At 37.6% G+C, this 20528-nt stretch overlaps 1 protein-coding gene across 1 annotated transcript in view; it reads left to right on the top strand.

The window, feature by feature from the left end:
• The window catches only part of LOC129037853 (orofacial cleft 1 candidate gene 1 protein), a 164804-nt gene extending 146025 nt beyond the window's left edge, over positions 1-18779 (top strand). The window contains exons 7-10 of the mRNA XM_054490057.1: positions 7129-7215; positions 12297-12365; positions 15257-15423; positions 18726-18779. Coding sequence (XP_054346032.1) covers positions 7129-7215; positions 12297-12365; positions 15257-15423; positions 18726-18779 — 377 coding nt within the window. The remainder of the gene's footprint in view (positions 1-7128; positions 7216-12296; positions 12366-15256; positions 15424-18725) is intronic.
• Positions 18780-20528: the final 1749 nt, after the last annotated feature.

The raw sequence follows: 20528 nt of genomic DNA, 5'->3' as shown, positions 1-20528 counted from the left end.
AATATAAAAAGAAAAAAAAAATGGGAAGTCCTGAATCCTTTGCTTCACAAGATAGATTTTGTCTATAAGTTACAAGATTTTTTAGAAAAAAAGACTATTTTGTTTAAACTAAACCCAATAATCCATTATATTGATTGTTTCGTATTGAAGTATGTTTCAGTGTGATGAAAGACACTATTACCGGAATGAGCCCTTAAATACAATACATACATATAAGTAATCTTAGATCCATGAAGGACATGAATTGTTAAATGAATGAAGGCAAAATTGGAAATATTGGAGGGGTGATTGATATCTAAGATTAGGTACTTCATAATTTGAAAGGCAACTTTCCAAACTCTACACATTAACTTATTTACATGTAAGGTAATGTTGTTAAGCTTCAAACTAGCAGGAAAGAAACCCTACTTGGATATGACTTTTGGGGAACTTTTAAATATGAGAAAAAACAATATACCTATACTTAACGTTTGAATTACCGCAATTACTTACGTATTGGAAGCATCTTCCTGTTTAGAAGTTAGGGACACACTTCAGCTCCTTGAGGATTCTAGGTCCAGTGAGCACACGATGCATGAATGCCTTGGGGTACTGTGGGATAAAGCCTGGCAGTGGTTAGCCACTCCACAGCACTCCAGTGGTTTGCAAGTTAAAGTGCCTCATAATTTACCGTGAGGGGAGGGCCTTAGGGGAAGAAAGAATATGGCTCAATTAATTAGAACTTGTTAGCAAACTTCAACTGTTATCCTATTTAGATTTTCAAATCACCGATATATCAAATACCCACAAGATTTGGGAAGGAAGGAAGAACAAGCAGTTGAGAAAGCTAATTTGTCCAACATGGTACCAGTTTTTGAATATTCTGTTAGCAGCTGACCAATTTTCACATATTAGCCTTTCTATAAAGAAGAAGATGGCCAGACACAGTGGCACATGCCTGTAATCCCAGCACCTTGGGAGGCTGAGGTGAGAGGATCACTTGAGTCCAGGAGTTTGAGACAAGCCTGGGCAACATGGCAAGATTTCTCCCTCTACAAAGAATAAAAAAGTTAGCTGGGCATGTTGGTGCATGACTGTGGTCCCAGCTACTTAGGTGGCTGAGGCGAGGGGATTGCTTAAGCCCAGGAGTTTGAGGCTCAAGGCTGCAGTGAGCTATGGTGGTGGCACTGCATTCAAACCTGGGTGACAGAATGTGACTCTGTCTCAAAAATTAAAAAGAAAAGAAAAATGGTATAAATTTTTCTTCTATCTCTGACTTTCTGTTTTTAGTTATGTTGTTACTCGTATGCCTTTCAGTTTGGGTTTCTGAGTAAGATTAATAATCTTGATGACCACCTATAGATTTCTATGAAAGTCTAATATTAATTAATTAATTATTGAGTGTTATCTGGAGCTTTATAAAAGGTTTTAATTTGTTATCATTATATCTTCAAAGTGGCTATGGTTGGTATTTAGAAAAGTTAAATGATTCTTTATGATTATATGGTTGTTTACCAAGATGTTATTCTTATTTGAATAACATCTTCTCTGTTCCGAAAGATTTTAAGTCAAATCTCTTGTTTTCATGGCATGAAATCATATTGCTGTCAAATAATGTGTATGCAACATAGAATTTTTTCAATAACTTTGGCACATATTTTCCTTATTTTTCCCCAGTTATGCTTTGGCCAAGATTTCTAGGAGAATGTTAGATAATCAGATTCATGATGGATATCCAAGTCACAGTTTGCATTTTTGTGACTGGTTGTTTTGTGTGTTTGGTTGTTTTGTGTTGTTGTGTTTGATATTTAGTACAGTGAAGACAGTTTAAGATAACTATTTTTTTGGTTGTTTTTTGGTTGTTGTTTTGTTTTGATATTTAAGAGTTAGTTATCTTAAACTAAGTCTTCATTGTACTAATTTTATTGAGACTGGATAAAGAAAATGTCCATGTACACCATGGAATGCTGCGCAGCCACAAAAAGGAATGGGATCGTGTCCTTTGCAGGGACAAGGATGAAACTGGAAGCCATCATTTTCAGCAAACTAACGCAGAAACAGATAACCAAACACTACATGTTCTCACTCATAAATGGGAGTTTAACAATGAGAACATATGGACAGAGGGAGGGGAACGTCACACACCAGGGTCTGTAGAGGGCGGGGTGAGGGGAGGGAGAACATCAGGAGAAATAGCTAATGCATGTGGGGCTTAAAACCTAGGTGATTGGTTGATAAGTGCAGCAAACCACATGACACTCACATATCTATGTAACAAACCTGCACGTTCTGGACTTGTATCCTGGAACTTAAAACAAAAAAAAAAAAAGAAAGCTATTTTTTTGGTTGTTTTTTTGTTGTCGTTGCTTTGTTTTGATATTTAGTACAATGAGACCTTAGTTTAGGATAACTATTTTTTATCATGAAGAAATATTCTTGTATTTTTAGTTGCCTTTTATTTACAAAATATTTGTAAATCAACTTTATAAAAATAGTATTTGGAATTTAGTATGGTGCAGTGTGTTTAGATTTGACATTGTCCCTATTCTTCTATATTCTAGTGTAGTCCCCTGATTTCTACTTATGTTTTTATATTTATGTAGACTTTCTGGCCCTGTGGACCTTTAAGCTAGAGATACTTGTATTGGATTTTCAAAGTAGGAAAAATATGACGTTTTCCCAAATTTATTTATAAAGTTCATAGGAATCAAATTTAATTTTATTTTTCCAGGCTTCATGGCTTTAAAAAGAATACTGTTCAGGAGAATGTCCTCTGTGGTAAAATTTTGGTGCATGGTTGTAATCATAAAATACAAATTGTTTAGTTATTTAGTTTATAGTATATTACAGAAAACAGTTATCGGCGAGGAAAAGCTGAACTGAAGCAGGTGGATTTATAGGAAAAGAACAAGAATGGGGCCAAAAAAAAAAAAAAAAACTCCTGAGAAACACACAAATGCATTAGGTTTTTCTTCCTCTCTGGCTAATGTAGCTGATTTGAAAGGAAGTGATTGCTTCGTTGAGTCAAGGCACTTAGATGATTGTTACTAACCTTCCTCTGGTGGGCAATTTCATTCTCACTCTTATAGCCCCCAAGGAACTGCATGGGTGCACACTAGAGGGTTTCCTGACCAAAGTTCATGTACAGTGTAATTTAAGTAAAAGCCCTGATTGTGTTCTGTGCTGCTCTGAGTTAAATGATAGGAAAACCTGATACGTGTGGAAGGGCAGAAGGCAAGTGCGTGTGTTTTCCTCTCCTAGTTCAAGAAAAAATAGCACGAGAAATGAATTAACTAATGCGATTCTAGACATTAAACAGCTAATACTAGGAAGTTGGAAGCAAAAATGGAGTATCAAGAGTATTGACAGGACCAATTTACTGATTGATTGGTTTATATATCACATCTGATTGCTTCAATGTAGAACCATACTTCAACATATATATGTGTATACACACACACGGGATTGGCATATATTCATCTGAATATTACAAGGAGTTAAATATCAGCCATATTAAAATCTATTGTATTTGTATTGCTAAATGCCCTACTTTGAATTTCTCAGTGGGTCTGTTAATTTTCCTGTGAGATGATTTTAGATATATCCAAAAGCATACTCTGAATGATTAGGACATTTTAGGAATTGATTCTATTAGCAATCTACCTTCTGGTAATATACACCATATCCTTAAAACTATCCTACTTTATTAAATCCTGACCCTACCCAATGAAAGGCAGAAAAAGGAGCTACTGTTATGATGGAGTCCATTGTTTCTAAATTTATAACAGGTTCCATATCTTTACTCTTCTAAATTCTACCTGCTGTGTTTAAATTATTGGTTTATTAATTCAAGGACTAGCAATAGAAAGAAACAATCATTTTAATATTTGAGAGAGTGTTTTTATTTGATTCATAGGCTGATTTATGTTATGCAAGCAATTAGAAGAATAGCTTATGAAAATAATAATAAATACATTATAGCTTTACTTTCTCAATTGTCTTGAAAGCATAGTGGCTTAATCCTAAGTGGCATCCTTTGTTTGAAACAAAGGTAGAGGCAAGAGATGCAGCCCCCACCCCTTCCTGGGGGTCTGACCATCCTTACCTGGCACTATTTTTTCTCATCACTTTTCACTATCTAATAAGCTGTAAAATATACATATTTATTGTGCTTATTCTTCCACTCACAGAATGTAAGCTCTGTGAGGAGAGAGATTTTTGGGTATTTCATTTTACTGCTATAGTCCCATAATAAGCACTCAGTAAGTATTGGTTGAGTGAATGAATGAATATGAAACATCGGAAGGTGAAACTGTACAACAGTGCACTAAGAATTTCAGCAAAAGCATTAGTTAACATTGATTCTGGGGCTAGTGAAGAAGTTTGGGCTCCCTTATTCACTTTATTAAATTGTGGCTTTAGGAGGCCAAGAAAAGTTGAGGAACATCTACCAACAAATTGTGCTTCCCATGACTTTATGCCCTTGAGACTTTTCTCCTTTGCCTAGATGTCAAAAATTTCTTTCCCCTGTATTTCTGACTGGCTAATTCCTAATCACCTTTCCAAAAACTTATTTCCAGTAGCCATTCCTCCAAGAAGTCTTCTTTGACACCCCCAATATGGGGTAGATGCTTCTCTGATATTCTCAACCAGAATTCCATTCTGTAAATCATACCGGATTGTATATGTTTAGCTTCTTTCTTCTCCCCTGCTCTGAAGGCAGGGGTCATAGTTTTCTTGCTGTTGTTGTTGTTGTGTTTTTTTTTTTTAAATTCAGACAGTGCTCAGTTCCTAGAAGGCACTCAATTAAAAATAAAAGTGTGGGGGTAGGTGGTGATGATGGGGAGGAGAGATGGGCTGGGGGAATAGAGAAAAAATAGGAATAAAAGGTGATGAAAAGTTAATTAATCAAGAAAGAACATCTAGCCAATGAAAGGATTAGGGTATTACAATAGGTTTCCAAGAGAAGTTTATTTAACTAAGGAATTCAGATCATACTATAAGCCAGCTAATATTCTAGGCACTGTGGCTGCTGCAGTGAGCTAAGAGATAATGTCTTTGCATTCACAGAGGTTATATTTTAGTGGGGAAGACACACAATAGTTGAGTATAAACTATATTTGTAAAACAATGCTTAACAGAATGTAAAATTAATATAAAATGCATTTAAATTATAAAAATACATAAATTATAGATTTGTATTATAGTATAGAACTTGGGGATGTTTAAAGGACTTCAGAACTAAGAGTGTCAAAGCTGTCTCTTTGCTCAGTGACCTCAGAATTCTTTCCTTGTAAAATGCTGTACATGGGATCCCAGAATGGGAAACGCAAAATGAATCCCTCCAGGAGTGGTATTTGTAACTTAATATGTGTACATCAACCCACATGAAACGCAGAAGGAACAATCTGTGTAGACCTTAAAGGGCCCTGCTTTCCAGTTGTGTGTGGAGGCATCGAACTCTGAAGGGAAATGGTGATCTGGAAGGCTCCCAGGGTGCAGGCCTGATTCATGTGCAGCTGGACAAGACCTCAGCTTCTCCACCGACAACAGGGAAGCAAATGGTTTGAGAACGTAAAAACTAAATACACTACTCTAGACTTTTGGTTAAACATGACTTAACTTTTTTCACCCTCCAAGGTTTTGATTATCTTGGTAACATTTACTAGTCAGTTATAGAAGACAAATAATTTGAGTTTTGTATTGGATTGGAGAAGCTTCCAGACTGTGGGTACCAGTAGTTGATTGACAATATAAGGACTATGCTACCATGCTTGTGCTAATATAGGTGAATTATTTTACCAGCATATGGAAGGGCATAGTTAGAGTATCACAGTGCTTTGTGGTAGAGAAAAAAAAAAAAATTACAGTGAATGAGGAAGAATGGTGTTACTGCAGTACATAAGACTTTGATTACATACCGCCAAGATTCATATTAGCCTAGTAGTTGTTGACAGATAAAGTAACAAAAATGAAACTCATTTATTTTTTGCTTATTGAGACCTCAAGGTAAAGCAGATTTTCAGTTTTTGTGCTTACTGCATTGATAGAACAGAGACTGCCACAAAAATGTGTCAGCCCAGAAATAGAAATTAAACCTAGGTTCACATCAAAATTTCATTTAGCCTTGGAAAAGGAGCTGCTGTTTGGATTACTTTTGATCCTAAAACAAATATACTAAAGAATATCACAGTATACCTGGTATGTATTAACCCTTCCCTGTGAACAATACTTTCAAAGTTGTTTTCATTCTACAAGGCTTTATTTCTTTTGCAATGTTTGAGGCAACTTGAATTATCGTCAGAGTAGGGTTCATTTTGCTGAATGCAAATTACTAGCCACAGACATATACATTTCAGTCTGCAGGAAGTATGAAACTAGATTTGGAAAATTAATAGCAGACCTTTTCCTCTATTACAAAGTTATACCTCATGCTACAGTTTGGTCATGAAGATAAGGACAGAGTAAGTGGGAGACGTGATGTGAGAAATTTTGGTTAGTGGTGTTGAGATTGTTGATGTGTGTGGGATAAATTTGTGGCTAAGTCATTTGTATCTTCCCTTCATGTTACTGAAGTTGACATAAGAAAGATCTATAAGGAAACCTCTCTCTTTTCTTTTCCTTCCTTCCCACTTTTCTCCCTCCCTCTCTCCCTTTCTTTCTCTCTCTCTTTTCACCCAACTAGTAACATGTACATTCTGCTGTAGTTTTTCATAATTAAGATAGTACTAAATTGCCTGTGGAATTCTGGATGCAACAACATGATACACTTAGTGAAATATAAGTAAGTAAATATAATCATCAGTGAGTTCTACACATCATTATAATCCAACTACTTCCATGTCATGAGTATATCCTAAAAATAGTTTGGCTTAAGTTTTTTATTATTATTCTAAAGTCTACATTTGATAATTTTCTCATTAACGTTTTAGCAACAGAAAGATAGCATGAACTTATTTTTTGAATTACCTTTTCTGACCTTTTGCAAGATGATAATTACAAAAAAGGGAGGCCTGGAAGACTTGTAAAAAAATTAAGCTTATAAAAAAGCTAAAATGGTCCTTCTTTGCTGGTGTCGATTTCAAAATTAACATTTTGGTTCATGTGCTTCTAATAATCACTGACCCTTACCTCATGTACTTTCCACAGGAAATGAATACGGCAGAAATTACTTTGACCCACTGATGGATGAGGAAATAAACCCAAGGCAGTGTGCGATGGAGGTCAGCAGAGAAGGTGAGCTAGAATTAAGTATGTAATTTTTGTGTCAGAATATTCTTTTCCATTCATGAAAATGAGGTGACAAAGATCACACATGCAGTTCCATTTAGATTTTGCAGCTTACAATTTAAATGGTAGGTTTTAACCACTAAAAACATGATGGACAGTGAAGGTAATTTTTCATCAAGGACAGTGGGCTGGTCAGATAGAAGAAGCAGTGATGTGCTTTCATCTGATGATACTGTGAACAGTTTGATGCCATCATAAGGCACATGAATGTGTCTGAGGAGCGTCATCACCTTCAAATGTATCTCTGCTTTTTGAATTTAAAATGAGCATTCTTCAACAAATTGCATCTAGCATGTGGGATTTCCATATCCTGTGATGACTGAATTTCTTTCCTTGAATTCATGGAACTACCACCTAACTTTTGAGAATTACGAAAGGGAAGTGATATGATAACAATTTCCTCTTCTATAATCTCGAATACTAGTTGTGGTTCTAAAATAATAATTCAAAATTGCTCCTTAAGTGCATAATATTATGCATATTTTATAGTTTACAAAATAGGGTTTTTATAAAGGTTATTGATGAGATATTGACCGTGACAAATGTTACTTAGAATCAGCTGCAGTCCAGATCATATCCCACAAGTGGGTGCCAGTCATTGAGTCTGCACTTTTTAATAAAAGACTAGGGTAAATTCTCACAAAAAGGACTCAAGCATAGTGCAAAGGTTATTTTATAAAGTAGCTCTCAATAACCTATTTAAAAGATGCAGAATCCACAGATATTATCAAAAGACCTATGTGCAAGATAAGACAAGGACTTAGTCTCAGAGTCAGTTTTCACTGGTAGCTCAAAAGCCAGGGTGGATGTGAGGCTGGAAAAGTTCAACCTTCTATTCACCCAAACACTTGGAGGGTAAGAGGCAATTCTAGTGATTTCTGGGGAGGGGTGTTGATTGAATTACCACTGAAGTCTTTTAAATTTCTTAGGAATCACAATATATAGTTATATTTGGTGGAATGTTTATAATGCGAGGACTCCCTAATTTGGGAAAGGTGCCTTAATAAGTTGTGTTCAATGAATAAGGAATGGTTCTAACTACAGATAGGTAAGTTTTATAAAATATTGCTGGTCACCTTTTCCCCTTCCCTAGTCAGTTATTATTGTCGGACTCCTGCAGCTAACATGGGGTTCCCCGTTTCAGAGCAGGAAGCTCTTTCTGTGTATTTACCTGCAGCCAGCTCTGTGCTGGTGTGTGCTGCCGGAGGTGGGGGCTGACCCTCTTGCCAGCTGCAGGTTCCATCTTTCTAATGAGTCTCCTTTCTAATGAGCTCCTTCGCAGTTGTTTTTTATTTCCTCCACTTCCTTCTAATTGTCTTCCCGCTTTTTCATCTCTTCTGCTTTCATTATTTCCCCTCATTTCTTCCTCAGTGTTTTTTCCCTCTTCTTTCTGAAGTTCCTTCTTAACTACAAGGTACATTTTATATATATTGGAAACAGTTTTTAGATTTATTTTGAGACAGGATCTCACTTCCTTTACCCAGGTTGGAGTGCAGTGGCATGATCACGGCTCCCTGCTGCCTCAACTTCCTGGGCTCGGGTGATTGTCCCACTTCAGCCTCCCGAGTAGCTGGGACTACAGATGTGCACCACTACGCCCAGCTAACTTTTTGTTCATTATTATTATTATTATTTAGTTGAGATGGAATTTCACCATGTTGCCCAGGCTGGTCTCAAACTCCTGGGCTCCAGCAATCCACTTGTCTCGGCCTCTTAAAGTGCTGGGATTACAGGGGGTAAACCACCATACCTGGCCTTTAGATTTCTTTTTCTCTCAAAATAGGTAAGGATTTATGTATCTTCATTTCATCTATCCATGTTCTTTGTTTCTCATGCTATGGCTTAGGAACTCATGGTTGAAAAATAGGCTTTCTCCATTCTCCTAGATTTTCTATAAGTTATGTTTTGTTACCCTGGAACCCTGTGTATTCACATGATATAAATGAAATGCAGTGGGCCAAATGTGACTGGTAAAAGATCAGTCTGCTATATATTTCTACCACCTTCTAGGGTGTTTCCGTGAACCAAAGGCCCACTCCTAATTGCTAAGCTCTACTCTGCTTATGGTATCAAGAAAAGAAAATATAATGGAAACTCTATGAGGGAAGGAATTCTATGCATCTTATTCATTGGTTGCTGTATATTCAGCACTTAGTGTCTCATACATAATATGTATGTGATACATATTTGTCCAAAACCCAATGAATAATGTAGAGTCCTGCACTTTTATACTAACCCATAAACTTCATGTGACCAGATACTAGATCTGTCAAGGTTAGTCTGATATTCATCATACAGTGAGCTCCATTTTCTAACATTCCATTAACAAAGATAACAAGTTCACATCAGATATTTGAAAATATTTTGGGGGAAAATAAGTTATTGCACTCTGACAAGGGTGTTTTGTGATGTGCTAACTTTCCCTGGATCATACCCGACTCTCTATAAACTGCTGTCATGATAGATTGTCTTTAAATTGGCCAGTTTCACCAGTGGAAATTAGTTTTTGTAAATCCACTTAAAGGGTCCTATTTCCAGAAATATTATAATATATATATTAATATATAATATATAAATATATATAATATATAACATACTTCTATATTATATATTGTCACTTGTAATATATAATATAAGTAATATATAATATAATAATATAGTAATATTATACTACATTTTTAAAAAGAGGACATACTTGGCTGGGTATGGCAGCTTACACCTGTAATTCCAGCACTTTGGGAGGCTGAGGCGGGTGGATCACCTGAGGTCAAGAATTCGAGACCAGCCTGGCCAACATGGTGAAACCCATGTTCACTAGCTGGGCATGGTGGCATGCACCTGTAATGCCAGCTACTTGGGAGGCTGAGACAGGAGAATCACTTGAACCCAGGAGGCAGAGGTTGTAGTGAGCTGAGATTGCACCATTGTACTTCAGCCTGGGAAACAGAGTGAGACTCTGTCTCAAAAAAAAAAAAAAAAAAAAAAAAATGACGTATTTGAGGTGGGATCAAGTATTCACGGTCACTTGGGGTTTCTTCTGATAGTGGCTTCCACTGGTGAATTCCTTCAGTGTAAAAACACAGCTATTGACCAAAAGCCTTTTATTGGCCAGTTTTGAGATTCAGTCCCGTTGTCCAAGTGGTGGCAAAACATGAAACATCTCAATCGTATGACAATATCTTTTGGAGTTGTAATAGGAGAACAGAAGAAACAAGAAGATGCGGGGATGCAGAAAGAGAGCTCAGCTCAGCACCCCCTGGTAAGATGAGTCCTCAGCCTTGAGTCTGCAATTCATAATGTCCTCTTTTTCATTTTGCTTGGTACTCACACCTGCACCATTACTCCATTTAGGGGTCAACCAGTGCTAATTAGCAATCTTTCCACTTTCTCTGTGGCATGGGGTTAGAGGTTATGCAGACACGTAACATCAGAGCTGTTGGGAGGGTCCCAGAGAGGGGCAGTCTGAAACAAGCTGCAGTTCACAGCATTTCGTGTGGCAGAATTTTGGGAACACCCCAAAAGTCTTGCTTGCACCCATCTATCTTCACTTTGGTTGAGGTGGTTTTGTTTGTTTGTTTGTTTGTTTGTTTACAGGCTGGAGTTGCAGTGGCATGATCTCAGCTCACTGCGACCTCCATCTCCCAAGCTCAAGTGATCCTCCCACCTTAGTCTCCTGAGTAGCTGGGACTACAGGCACATGCCACCATGCCTGGCTAAATTTTGTATTTTTTGTAGAGACGGGGTCTTGCTGTGTTGTTCAGGCTGGCCTCAGACTCTTGGGCTCAAGCAATCTGCCTGCCTCAGCCTCCCAAAGTGCTGGTATTATGAGCCACTGCAGCTGGCCTGGTTGAACTCTGTTCTTATATTTATTTGTTTATAATCTATACTTTACTTCCAAAACAATTTGAGGTAGCCTACAATAGAAACAGAAATGCACATAATTATAGAAAAGTTCAAGTAAAGATGAAAGGGGGATTTGAGAACACCTGCAAAAAACACAGGACAATATTGTTACCATAATTAAGCACTCATTTTTACATTGAGCTTTTTGGAAGTAATGGTATAAAGAGAAAGATCATAAGTAGGTTACTTCCTATGTTTAATAGAAATTATACTCTGTTTTCAGTGTAAATAACCCACCACCACCATGATTTTATTTTTTACACTAATTTTGGAAGGGTAATATGATGTTCATTTGTATATGGTAGAGAGTAGAAATCGCAAAATACTTTATTATTAATTACCATTAAATGCCTTTTACTTAATATAGAATACAGATTTCAGTGCTACTATGTAGTAGGTGCATAACATTTTATTATTTTCCAATTTTGCATATGACCTGATGTAGGTAATAATAGCTTGTGGATTAGTCAGAGTTCTTCAAAGAGGGATAACCACCTGGATGACCTTTTTGACCCTCTTCCAGAATAATGTTTTAATAATATGTGTGTGTGTGTGTGTGTATGTGTGTGTGTGTGTTTTGCAGGGGGTGACGACATGGCCTTAATGCTTTAAATTCACAAAAGAAGTTAGAATCCCTGTATTTCATACTATATTGCAATAGCACATATAAAATAGTCCAGAACCATCTAAATTTGTTGTTCCTTATACATAAATAGTAAAAAAAAGATATATAGAGAGTACCTAATGGAAAACGCTCATTCATTTTGATCACATGTGTATTCTATTGTATGTTTTAACAAACCAAAATGGCTTATTCTGAAATGACTCTTGAGTAATAGATGGCATAATTCATTGAACATGAGATCAGTTTTAATGGAGAAATATCCTATTATGCATGCCTTGCAATATACATTTTAAAATCATTGTTCTAATTATATTTATTTACAAAAGGGTTTTCTTTTTCAGAACAAGGCAGCATATTGACTAGAAATTGTGTCTATGACCCAGAATATAACTAAATAGCCATAATGATTAATAATTTCTTTTTGTAATTATGTTCGCATGTCTATAAATTAATGGATGAGAAAGTTATCATGCACATGTTCTTTTAACACTCCTACAAGATGACGACAGAATTTTCTATAATCGATTAACAAAGCTTTTTGATGAGAGCAGACAAGGAGAACCCCAAGGTAAGAGACCAATTATCTTCAATCTTTTGTTTTAACATTAGTTGTAAATTGATTGAAATGGTTTCTTGCAAATGCTCACCTATCTTTTCTAAATGTAACCATTCACTGATAACCTACGTGAGCTTTTGATGGTTGTAGATATTTAAATGTAGCTGAAGTTTAGGGGAATAGTAATTATGACCCAATTTCCTATAATTGCATACAATTTATAACCCTAAATGGTGAAAATGATTTAAGATTTACTGTTGAAGGATCTTAAAATGGCATATGGCGTACTTGGAGTCACTAATTTATGAGGCTATGTGCTACTCTTTTTAAAGACTGGTCTTAGCTTTTGAACAAATGCTTTGGGGTGGTAGAAGGCAAAGTATATTGTTCTCAGTATATTGTTCCTTAGTATGGAAATTCATATTTGCATATGTTAGGCTCTTTAAGTAAAACTTATTTTGTGTATTAAACTAAGAATTTAAAGGTAACATTTAAAAAACTCAATTCTAAATTCTTAGTTTAACGCATGTAAATTCATGCCAGAACCATATTATAGTTTTTACCAAAGAATTAAATATAAGTTGCTGTATATTTCATGGGGAATAATTCTATTTTTATTATGTTTTTACTGTGTGTGCTTAGTGCTTCTCAATCATTTTGTCTTCCTTATTATAATAACTCCTCAGAGCATGTAATAGGAGAGGGCTGATCATGATGAAGTCTTCTAATAGTTATTATTTCTATTAAATTTATGCTTAGACTTCATCATTTACTAGCTGTGTGACCCTGGACCAATTAATTAACCTTTCTTTGTCATTTTTGCCAAATGAACATATAACACCTGTCATATGGAGTAGTTATGAGGACTAAATTATTATTACATGAGCAGATGTGACACCTAGAATAATAAAGATAGTAACAGTAATCCTGCCGGTGAAAATATTAATGCCAGTTAAACATTTGAGTGCTTCCTAGGTGCCTGGAACTGTCCTAAACAGTTCTAAATAATTCACTTGTTTAAACTTCATAACAACCTTTAAAGGTTAGTCCCCACTTTTATCCCCATGTACAGTATAATACCCTTCAAAATTTTATTCCTGCTTGGGTACACCTCCCCTTTACTTTTTTGCTATCAGTTTGTGTGGTCAACCATTTATTACTTTTTGCCTTTATAAACAAAGCAAACTCAGTTTTCAAGCCAGCTCATTCTGAGGGATCCCAGGTTCAAATGGTATATTAGAATTATCCAGAGAAGTGGAATCCAGTTGGTTTGATAATATATAGAGAGGCATTTATTTTAAGAAATTGCTTCACTCCGCAGCAGGGATAGCAAGTCTGAAATCCTTCGGACAGGCTGGCAGGCTGGAGAATCAGGTAAGAGTTGATGTGAAATTCAGGCAGGAGTTGAAATTGCAGTCTCGCATCTGAATTCCACAGGCAACAGTCTGGAAACTCAGGTAGGGGTTGATGTTGGAGTCTTGAGACTGAAATGCGTGGGGCAGGCCAGCAGGCTGGAAATGCAACCAGAGTGTCTACGCTGTGGCCTTGAGACTGAATTCCTTCTTCTTTGGAAAGCTTCAATCTATATGTTTAAGAACTTCGACTGATTGGATGAGGCCTGCACACACTGTGAAGAGTAATCTGCTTTACTCAAACTCTACTGATTTAAATATTAATCACATCTAAATACACCTTCACAACAACATCTAGATTGGTGTTTGGGCAAACAGGTGGGCACCATAGCCTGGTCAAGCTGATGCTTAAAATTAAGCATTATAAATGGTTATGCTTAAGTCAGGCCTTTCTGTATTTAGTCTAACTTCTGTGTCAGCAAACCTATTGAATACCTTTTAGTGCTACTGTTTCTTTTCCATTCTGATGGCTTTTTCAGCTTGGATCCTTTGAAACCACCCAAGTCACACATTTACAGATAGCATCTAATAGATCTTCAGAAATCATTTATGGACTTACAAAAGTCTCATAGAATTTATAGAAGAGGCGTTTTATGAACTATTTTATAGAAAAGGATGTAGCTGAGTCTTTGAAAGTATAAAGTCTTATGCAAAGTAATATAGTGCATCAGGGAGCAAAGAACAAGGCCAGTGGGCCTCTGGACACTGTAACTCAGTGCTTTCTCCAGCACGCCATCTCATTTCCTCCTGCAAAAGAAGCTCTCTTCTAATGATTCTTGTTAAAATTCTAGAATAGGAGACGTGGAAAATTTCGTATTATACCTTCCAGCATTTTTTACAGACTGGAAGAGGGAAGATCATTTTCTATTTACAGCATGCATCTGGCTAGATGAATAGATATCTTTTGTACATGATACTGTTTTCAGGTGATAGAGAAGTAAAGTACACATACCATTCATATAAATGCTGGCATTTCTATGCAAATAAACAAGGTAGCCCAAAATAAAGTGCCTCTGTGTGCAGAGCTCAGGAAATGTTCTCAGAGATCCTAAGGTGGGAAAATGAACCAAAGAGCTCTGGCTTCTTCTAAGCCTATTCATCTCCTAAACTGGTTACAGCAACACAGTGAGTAAGTGGTAAGACGTTGAGTAAACAACATGTAATATTAACGCACAGAAAAGCACAGTATCCACATTTCAAGATATATTTGGTAACTGGGAAAAAGGCTTAAATGTACAGCTGTACTTTGTTGAGTTTGTAAACATTATGGGATAAACAAAAGTGGTGGTGGTTGTTTTTTAATCTTCAAACTTCTGTGCTTTAGTTGTTTTCCAGTACATTAAATAGAAAATAATTTGCTAGTTGGTCGATTATGAAAAAACCAAACTTTATTGCATATAAGAAAATCAGTGATTAGTCTATTGTGTGTTTAGTAAACATTAAATTGACAAAAACAAGTGGAATTCCATGTGATTTTCTTGGGGTAAACAGATGAGAGTGGCCGGGAGGAGACTCTGAATTCTGAAGCACCTGGAAGTTCCCGTAAGAGTCACAAAATCCACAAAGAAGCCAGCGAAGCCACCACTGCTCACCTTGAGGAGTTTCAAAGATCTGCTCAGAAAAATATAATTCTGCTTAGAAGTTCTCCACTAGAACAGGTCAGCATTAAAAGTATATTGAGAAATGTAAGATAATCTCTTTTTTTCAAATGACAAGTTGAAGTGTCAGGCCTACACATGGTCTACTGATTTTGCTTACCAGCACACTCTTCCTAGAACACACACTAGTTATGACTTCACTGAGCCATTTCCTTATTTTTTTATACACATTGTAAAATGTGTAGGCGGAAGTTACACTCCTTATCGATATCCTTACCCATCCTGGATATTGATAAGGAGCATAATTACTGCCTACACATTTTACAAAGTGTATGAAATTTAGTTTGTACAATTTACTTTCATTATCTGGTTTTATTTTGTGTTAGAGAGCTTATTTCTAGCGTATTATGAATTAGTGATAATAAAACCTGAAACCAGCATACATTTACTTAGAAAAACTAAGAAACTGCTTGGACTTGTTTGCGAAAGCACTGTATTACTACGCGAATATTCTAGCATTTCTAAAGTCACTATTTAAGGAACTTGGGCATTCTAACTGTTGTGACTTGTGCCACACAAGAGTCTTTAGCCATTGGACTATCTTGACTTCAGAGACAATCTGATTTCTCTTCTGATTTCTGTATCTGTAGGTTCTATTTATGTGTAATGTGGCATTATGTGCTCTGACCCACCAGACAGAGAAGTGATAAAAATACAAGAATCTTACATGTCTAGCTCCAGGCATGTGTGTTTGTGTGTGTGTGTGTGTTGTTTTGTGAAAGGTAAGTAGATTCAGGCTAAAGAGGAAAAAATTCATCAGATGAAAAAGTCTATTATCAGTGAGATCTTTTATAACAACAGGTCACAAGTGGAGATATCATTTGCAACTTCAGAAGAGACAGGAATAGCTTAGGTGGGGGGGTGGGGGGATATCTTCTAACTTGGAGTATGGAAATTCCGTAAAAATGGTTCATATCTTCCTTTGTGCCACATAGGTCGGAATATTGTAGACACATTAAAGTTGTGTCTATTTTGAGCTTTCTCAAGCAAGTGACCCAAATTAGCAAATACAGCCTTCCTTAACAGAGCCACTTAGATGGCTCTGATAGTGGTTTGAATTGTGTTCTCCAAAAATATGCACACCCTGGTATCTGGGAATGTGACCTAATTTGGAAATAGAGTCTTTGCAGGTATAATTAAGTTAAGGATCTCCAGATGAGATCATCCTGAATTTAGGATGGACCCTCAATCCGATGACTGGTGTCCTTTTAAGACAAAGGAGAGAGCGATTTGAGACTCAGACATGTGAAGGAGGCAGAAATTGATGCATCTACAAGCAAAGGACCGCCAAGGATCACCACAGTCGCCAGCAGCTAGGAGAGAAAAACGAAACGGATTCTCCTGAGAGTCTGAGGAAGGCCCCACCCTGAGAACACTTTGACTTCAGACCTCTTGCCACCAGCACTCTGAGACAATAATTTCTGTTGTTTTCAACTATCATATTTGTGGTAGTTTTTAGGTGGCAGCAGTGGGCAATTAATACAGTTCCTGGGGTGGTTGATCTCACTGGCTAGGCTTTACTTCACTCATGTGTTAACCCTGCCACACATCTTTATGAAGACAGGGCTCTCAAAGGACATGGAGGAGAAAAGGATGCATGGCTCTGCCTTTGCACATAACCCTTTTTAAAAACAATTGTGGCCAGGCACAGGGACTCATGCTTGTAATCCCAGCACTTTGGAAGGTCGAGTCAGACACATCACGAGGTCAAGAGCTCAAGACCATCCTGGCCAATATGGTGAAACCCTATCTTTACTAAAAATAACAAAAATTAGCTGGGTGTGGTGGTGCGCACCTGTAGTCCCAGCTACTTGGGAGGCTGAGAGAGGAGAATCGCTCAAACCTGGGAGGCAGTGGTTGCAGTGAGCCGAGATCACGCCACTGCACTCCAGCCTGGTGACAGAGTGAGAACCTGTCTCAAAACAAACAAACAAGGCTGGGCATGGTGGCTCACGCCTGTAATCCCAGCACTTTGGGAGGCTAAGGTGGGCAGATCATGAAGTCAAGAGATCGAGACCATCTTGGCTAACACGGTGAAACCCCGTCTCTACTAAAAATACAAAAAAAAAATTAGCTGGGTGTGGCAGCGTGTGCCTGTAGTCCCAGCTGCTGGGGAGGCTGAGGCAGGAGAATGGCTTGAACTCGGGAGGCGGAGCTTGCAGTGAGCTGAGATTGCACCACTGCACTCTAGCCTGGGTGACAGAGCAAGACTCTGTCTCAAAAACAAAACAAAAAACAAACAAACAAACAAAACAATTGTTTTTCAGATGTGTATTCTGATACATTAACAGTTCAACATTTCCATTTATTTATTTATTTTTGCACCATATAATGCTATTGTATGTGTTTCAATTTGCACCATGTTTTTGATCATGAATACATGGATTTCTTTGGAATATGTGGCTAATATTTTTTATTTTATTTTATTTTATTTTATTTTATTTTTGAGATGGAGTCTTTCTCTGTTCCCCAGGCTGGAGTGCACTGGCACCATCTCAGCTCACTGCAACCACCGCTTGCCAGGTTCAAGCGATTCTCCTGCCTCAGCCTCCTGAGTAGCTGGGACTACAGGTGTGTGCCACCACGCCTGGCTAATTTTTGTATTTTTAGTAGTGATGGGGTTTCACCATGCTGACCAGGCTGGTCTTGAACTCCTGACCTCGTGATCTGCCCACCTCGGCCTCCCAAAGTGCTGGGATTACAGGCATGAGTCACCACGCCTGTGGTTAATATTTTTAAATCCTCATTCTGTACAAGATAAGTTGAGGCATTCTGTACAAGATATTTTAAATCCTCATTCTGTACAAGATAAGTAGAGGTTAATATTTTTAAATCCTCATTCTGTACAAGATAAGGTAAATGCTCACCTCTACACTATTGCGAGGCTATCATTCAAAGGCCAACACAGTGTCTAGGAGTTCAACACAAGAAGAACTCAAGCCTGCATTTTTACCACTTGTTAGTATTAGAAGACAGTCCACACATTCAGGAGAATTCCAGACTTCTGCAAATATGACCACGATTCCCTTTAAACACTGACATTTGTGATCCTATTTCTTCTCCTATTCGATATGTCTTAAATTATGTGAAATTCAACCTAAACTGACTGGCTAAATAATTGCAAGAGAAATCATGTTCTGACCCTATGAACGCAGATTCATATGACAGATTCGTATGGGGGAAGGAGGCTGAGCTGGAGTCAGATCTCTGTTGGGGCCATGGCTTTGCCACTCACAGGGTGTCAGATCATAGGCAAGTTACTTAACTTCCTTGACCTCAGTTTCCTCCTCTGTAATTCACAGGAAATTAAATCTACCTCATTGCATTGTATGGAGGATGAGATGAGTCATCCATGAATACTCTTGCTCAAAGTAGCTGCTGTAATCAGGAGCAGGAGGTACTATAGAGAGCAAAGATTCTAAAACCCATTCTCAGGTCAACGCTCGCAATGTTCTTATGTTCACTGTGTCGGGAAGTTCCATGAACACACAAGGCAACATCATAAATAGGAAAAACCTTCAGATTTGGTGTTAGAACTCAGAGCTTTCATCCTTGATTCAGATATTTATATGAACTTAAACCTCTTTGTAAAATATGGCTAAATAATTTGAACCTCTTATGGGTGTGTGGGGATTGAGATGTGTCCAAGTGCCTGGCAGTTAACATTTTATTTTTCTTCCTACTTATTTTCTATATTTGTTGAGACCATTACCTATTCTTACTTTTTATTGCTGTTGTAATGGTGAACTGATAATTACATAAGGCAAGTTGTTTAAATGGAGATGTGGGCCATCCCAGCTGGGGTGAGTGTTGTTCGCTGAGTCTCTTCTCCTAAATTGCTTATCTATAACTAATGATTTATATGGTGACTGGAGTGATTGCTTCTCATCCTAGCATTACAGAGCCTTGTTGTGGTGGAGAACCTGGGATGATAGAAGAATTCAGATTGTAAAAAGAGATGGGGCCCTTGGCTAAGGTTACCAAGTGGGACTGAGCTGGGAATTGTCTAGTACAGAGGTTACTATTTGAACACTCATTAGATTTAGAGATCCTGATAGTTGATGTACATCTTGGAGAAAATAAAAAGAAAAATCTCATATTTATGTATATATTGCATAGCGAAAGGATGCTGTTAGTAAACTTTGTGAAATTTGAGTATCCAAGCACATCTACTGTGGGACCCCCATTTTTTTTTCCCATAGAGTAGAACATAGAAAAATGAAGAGTTTGCCTTCTCACTTTGCAAAAGCATTGTGTGTGGTTGTATATGTGTATGTGTATATGGTTGTGTGGGTGCATGGATGTCTATGCCTATATGGTTGTGTTTTTGTATATGTGTGTGTGTGCATGAACGTGGCTGTGGATGTGTGTGTTGGGACAGAGAGTGTTGCAGAGCCCAGTGGGACTGACATCACTGAATTCCCAAGTATCCAGCATAGAACTGACGAGAAAATCACTCTGGAGTCGACCTTTAGTGAGCAGGAGTGACAGCAATGTCAGCAGTGATATAATCATTCCTGAAGCTATAGGAAGCATTAGCCAGGACTAATATGTGAGCTAATGTAAGTCACCCACTGAGGACTCCAGAAGTACCTGGAGAAGGAGAACTTCTCAACTAGCTGAGATCTCATGATAAAGGCAGACGTAAGAGCCCATGAAATCTGGCCCTAGGTAAGACGAATGTGATAGGTGAACATGATAACCACAACACTACAAAAACTTAAAAAAATCTGGTCACTTAATGTGAGCGCTTTTTATTGCACAGGTATCAGTCTACATGGGATAGGCGGGTTCTGTAAGTACCTTGAAAAGGTGCTATGGCTGATGCTTCCTGTCTAAGGCCATCCAGGCAGCAGGGTATCACCTGATATGGTTTGGGCCTGTATCCCCACCCAAATCTCATTTCGAATCGTAATCCCCATATGTCAAGGGAGGGACCCGGTGGGAGGTGATTGGATCATGGGGACGATTTCCCCCATGCTGTTCTTGTGATAGTGAGTGAGTTCTCACGAGATCTTATGCTTTAAAGGTGTTTGGCAGTTCCCCCCCAGCTCTCTCTCTCTCTCTCATGCTTTGACATCATAAAACACACCTTGTTCTCCTTC

This window comes from Pongo pygmaeus, chromosome 5 (assembly GCF_028885625.2).
Source record: "Pongo pygmaeus isolate AG05252 chromosome 5, NHGRI_mPonPyg2-v2.0_pri, whole genome shotgun sequence".
NCBI lineage: Eukaryota > Metazoa > Chordata > Mammalia > Primates > Hominidae > Pongo > Pongo pygmaeus.
This window is presented reverse-complemented; position numbering and strand designations above follow the sequence as displayed.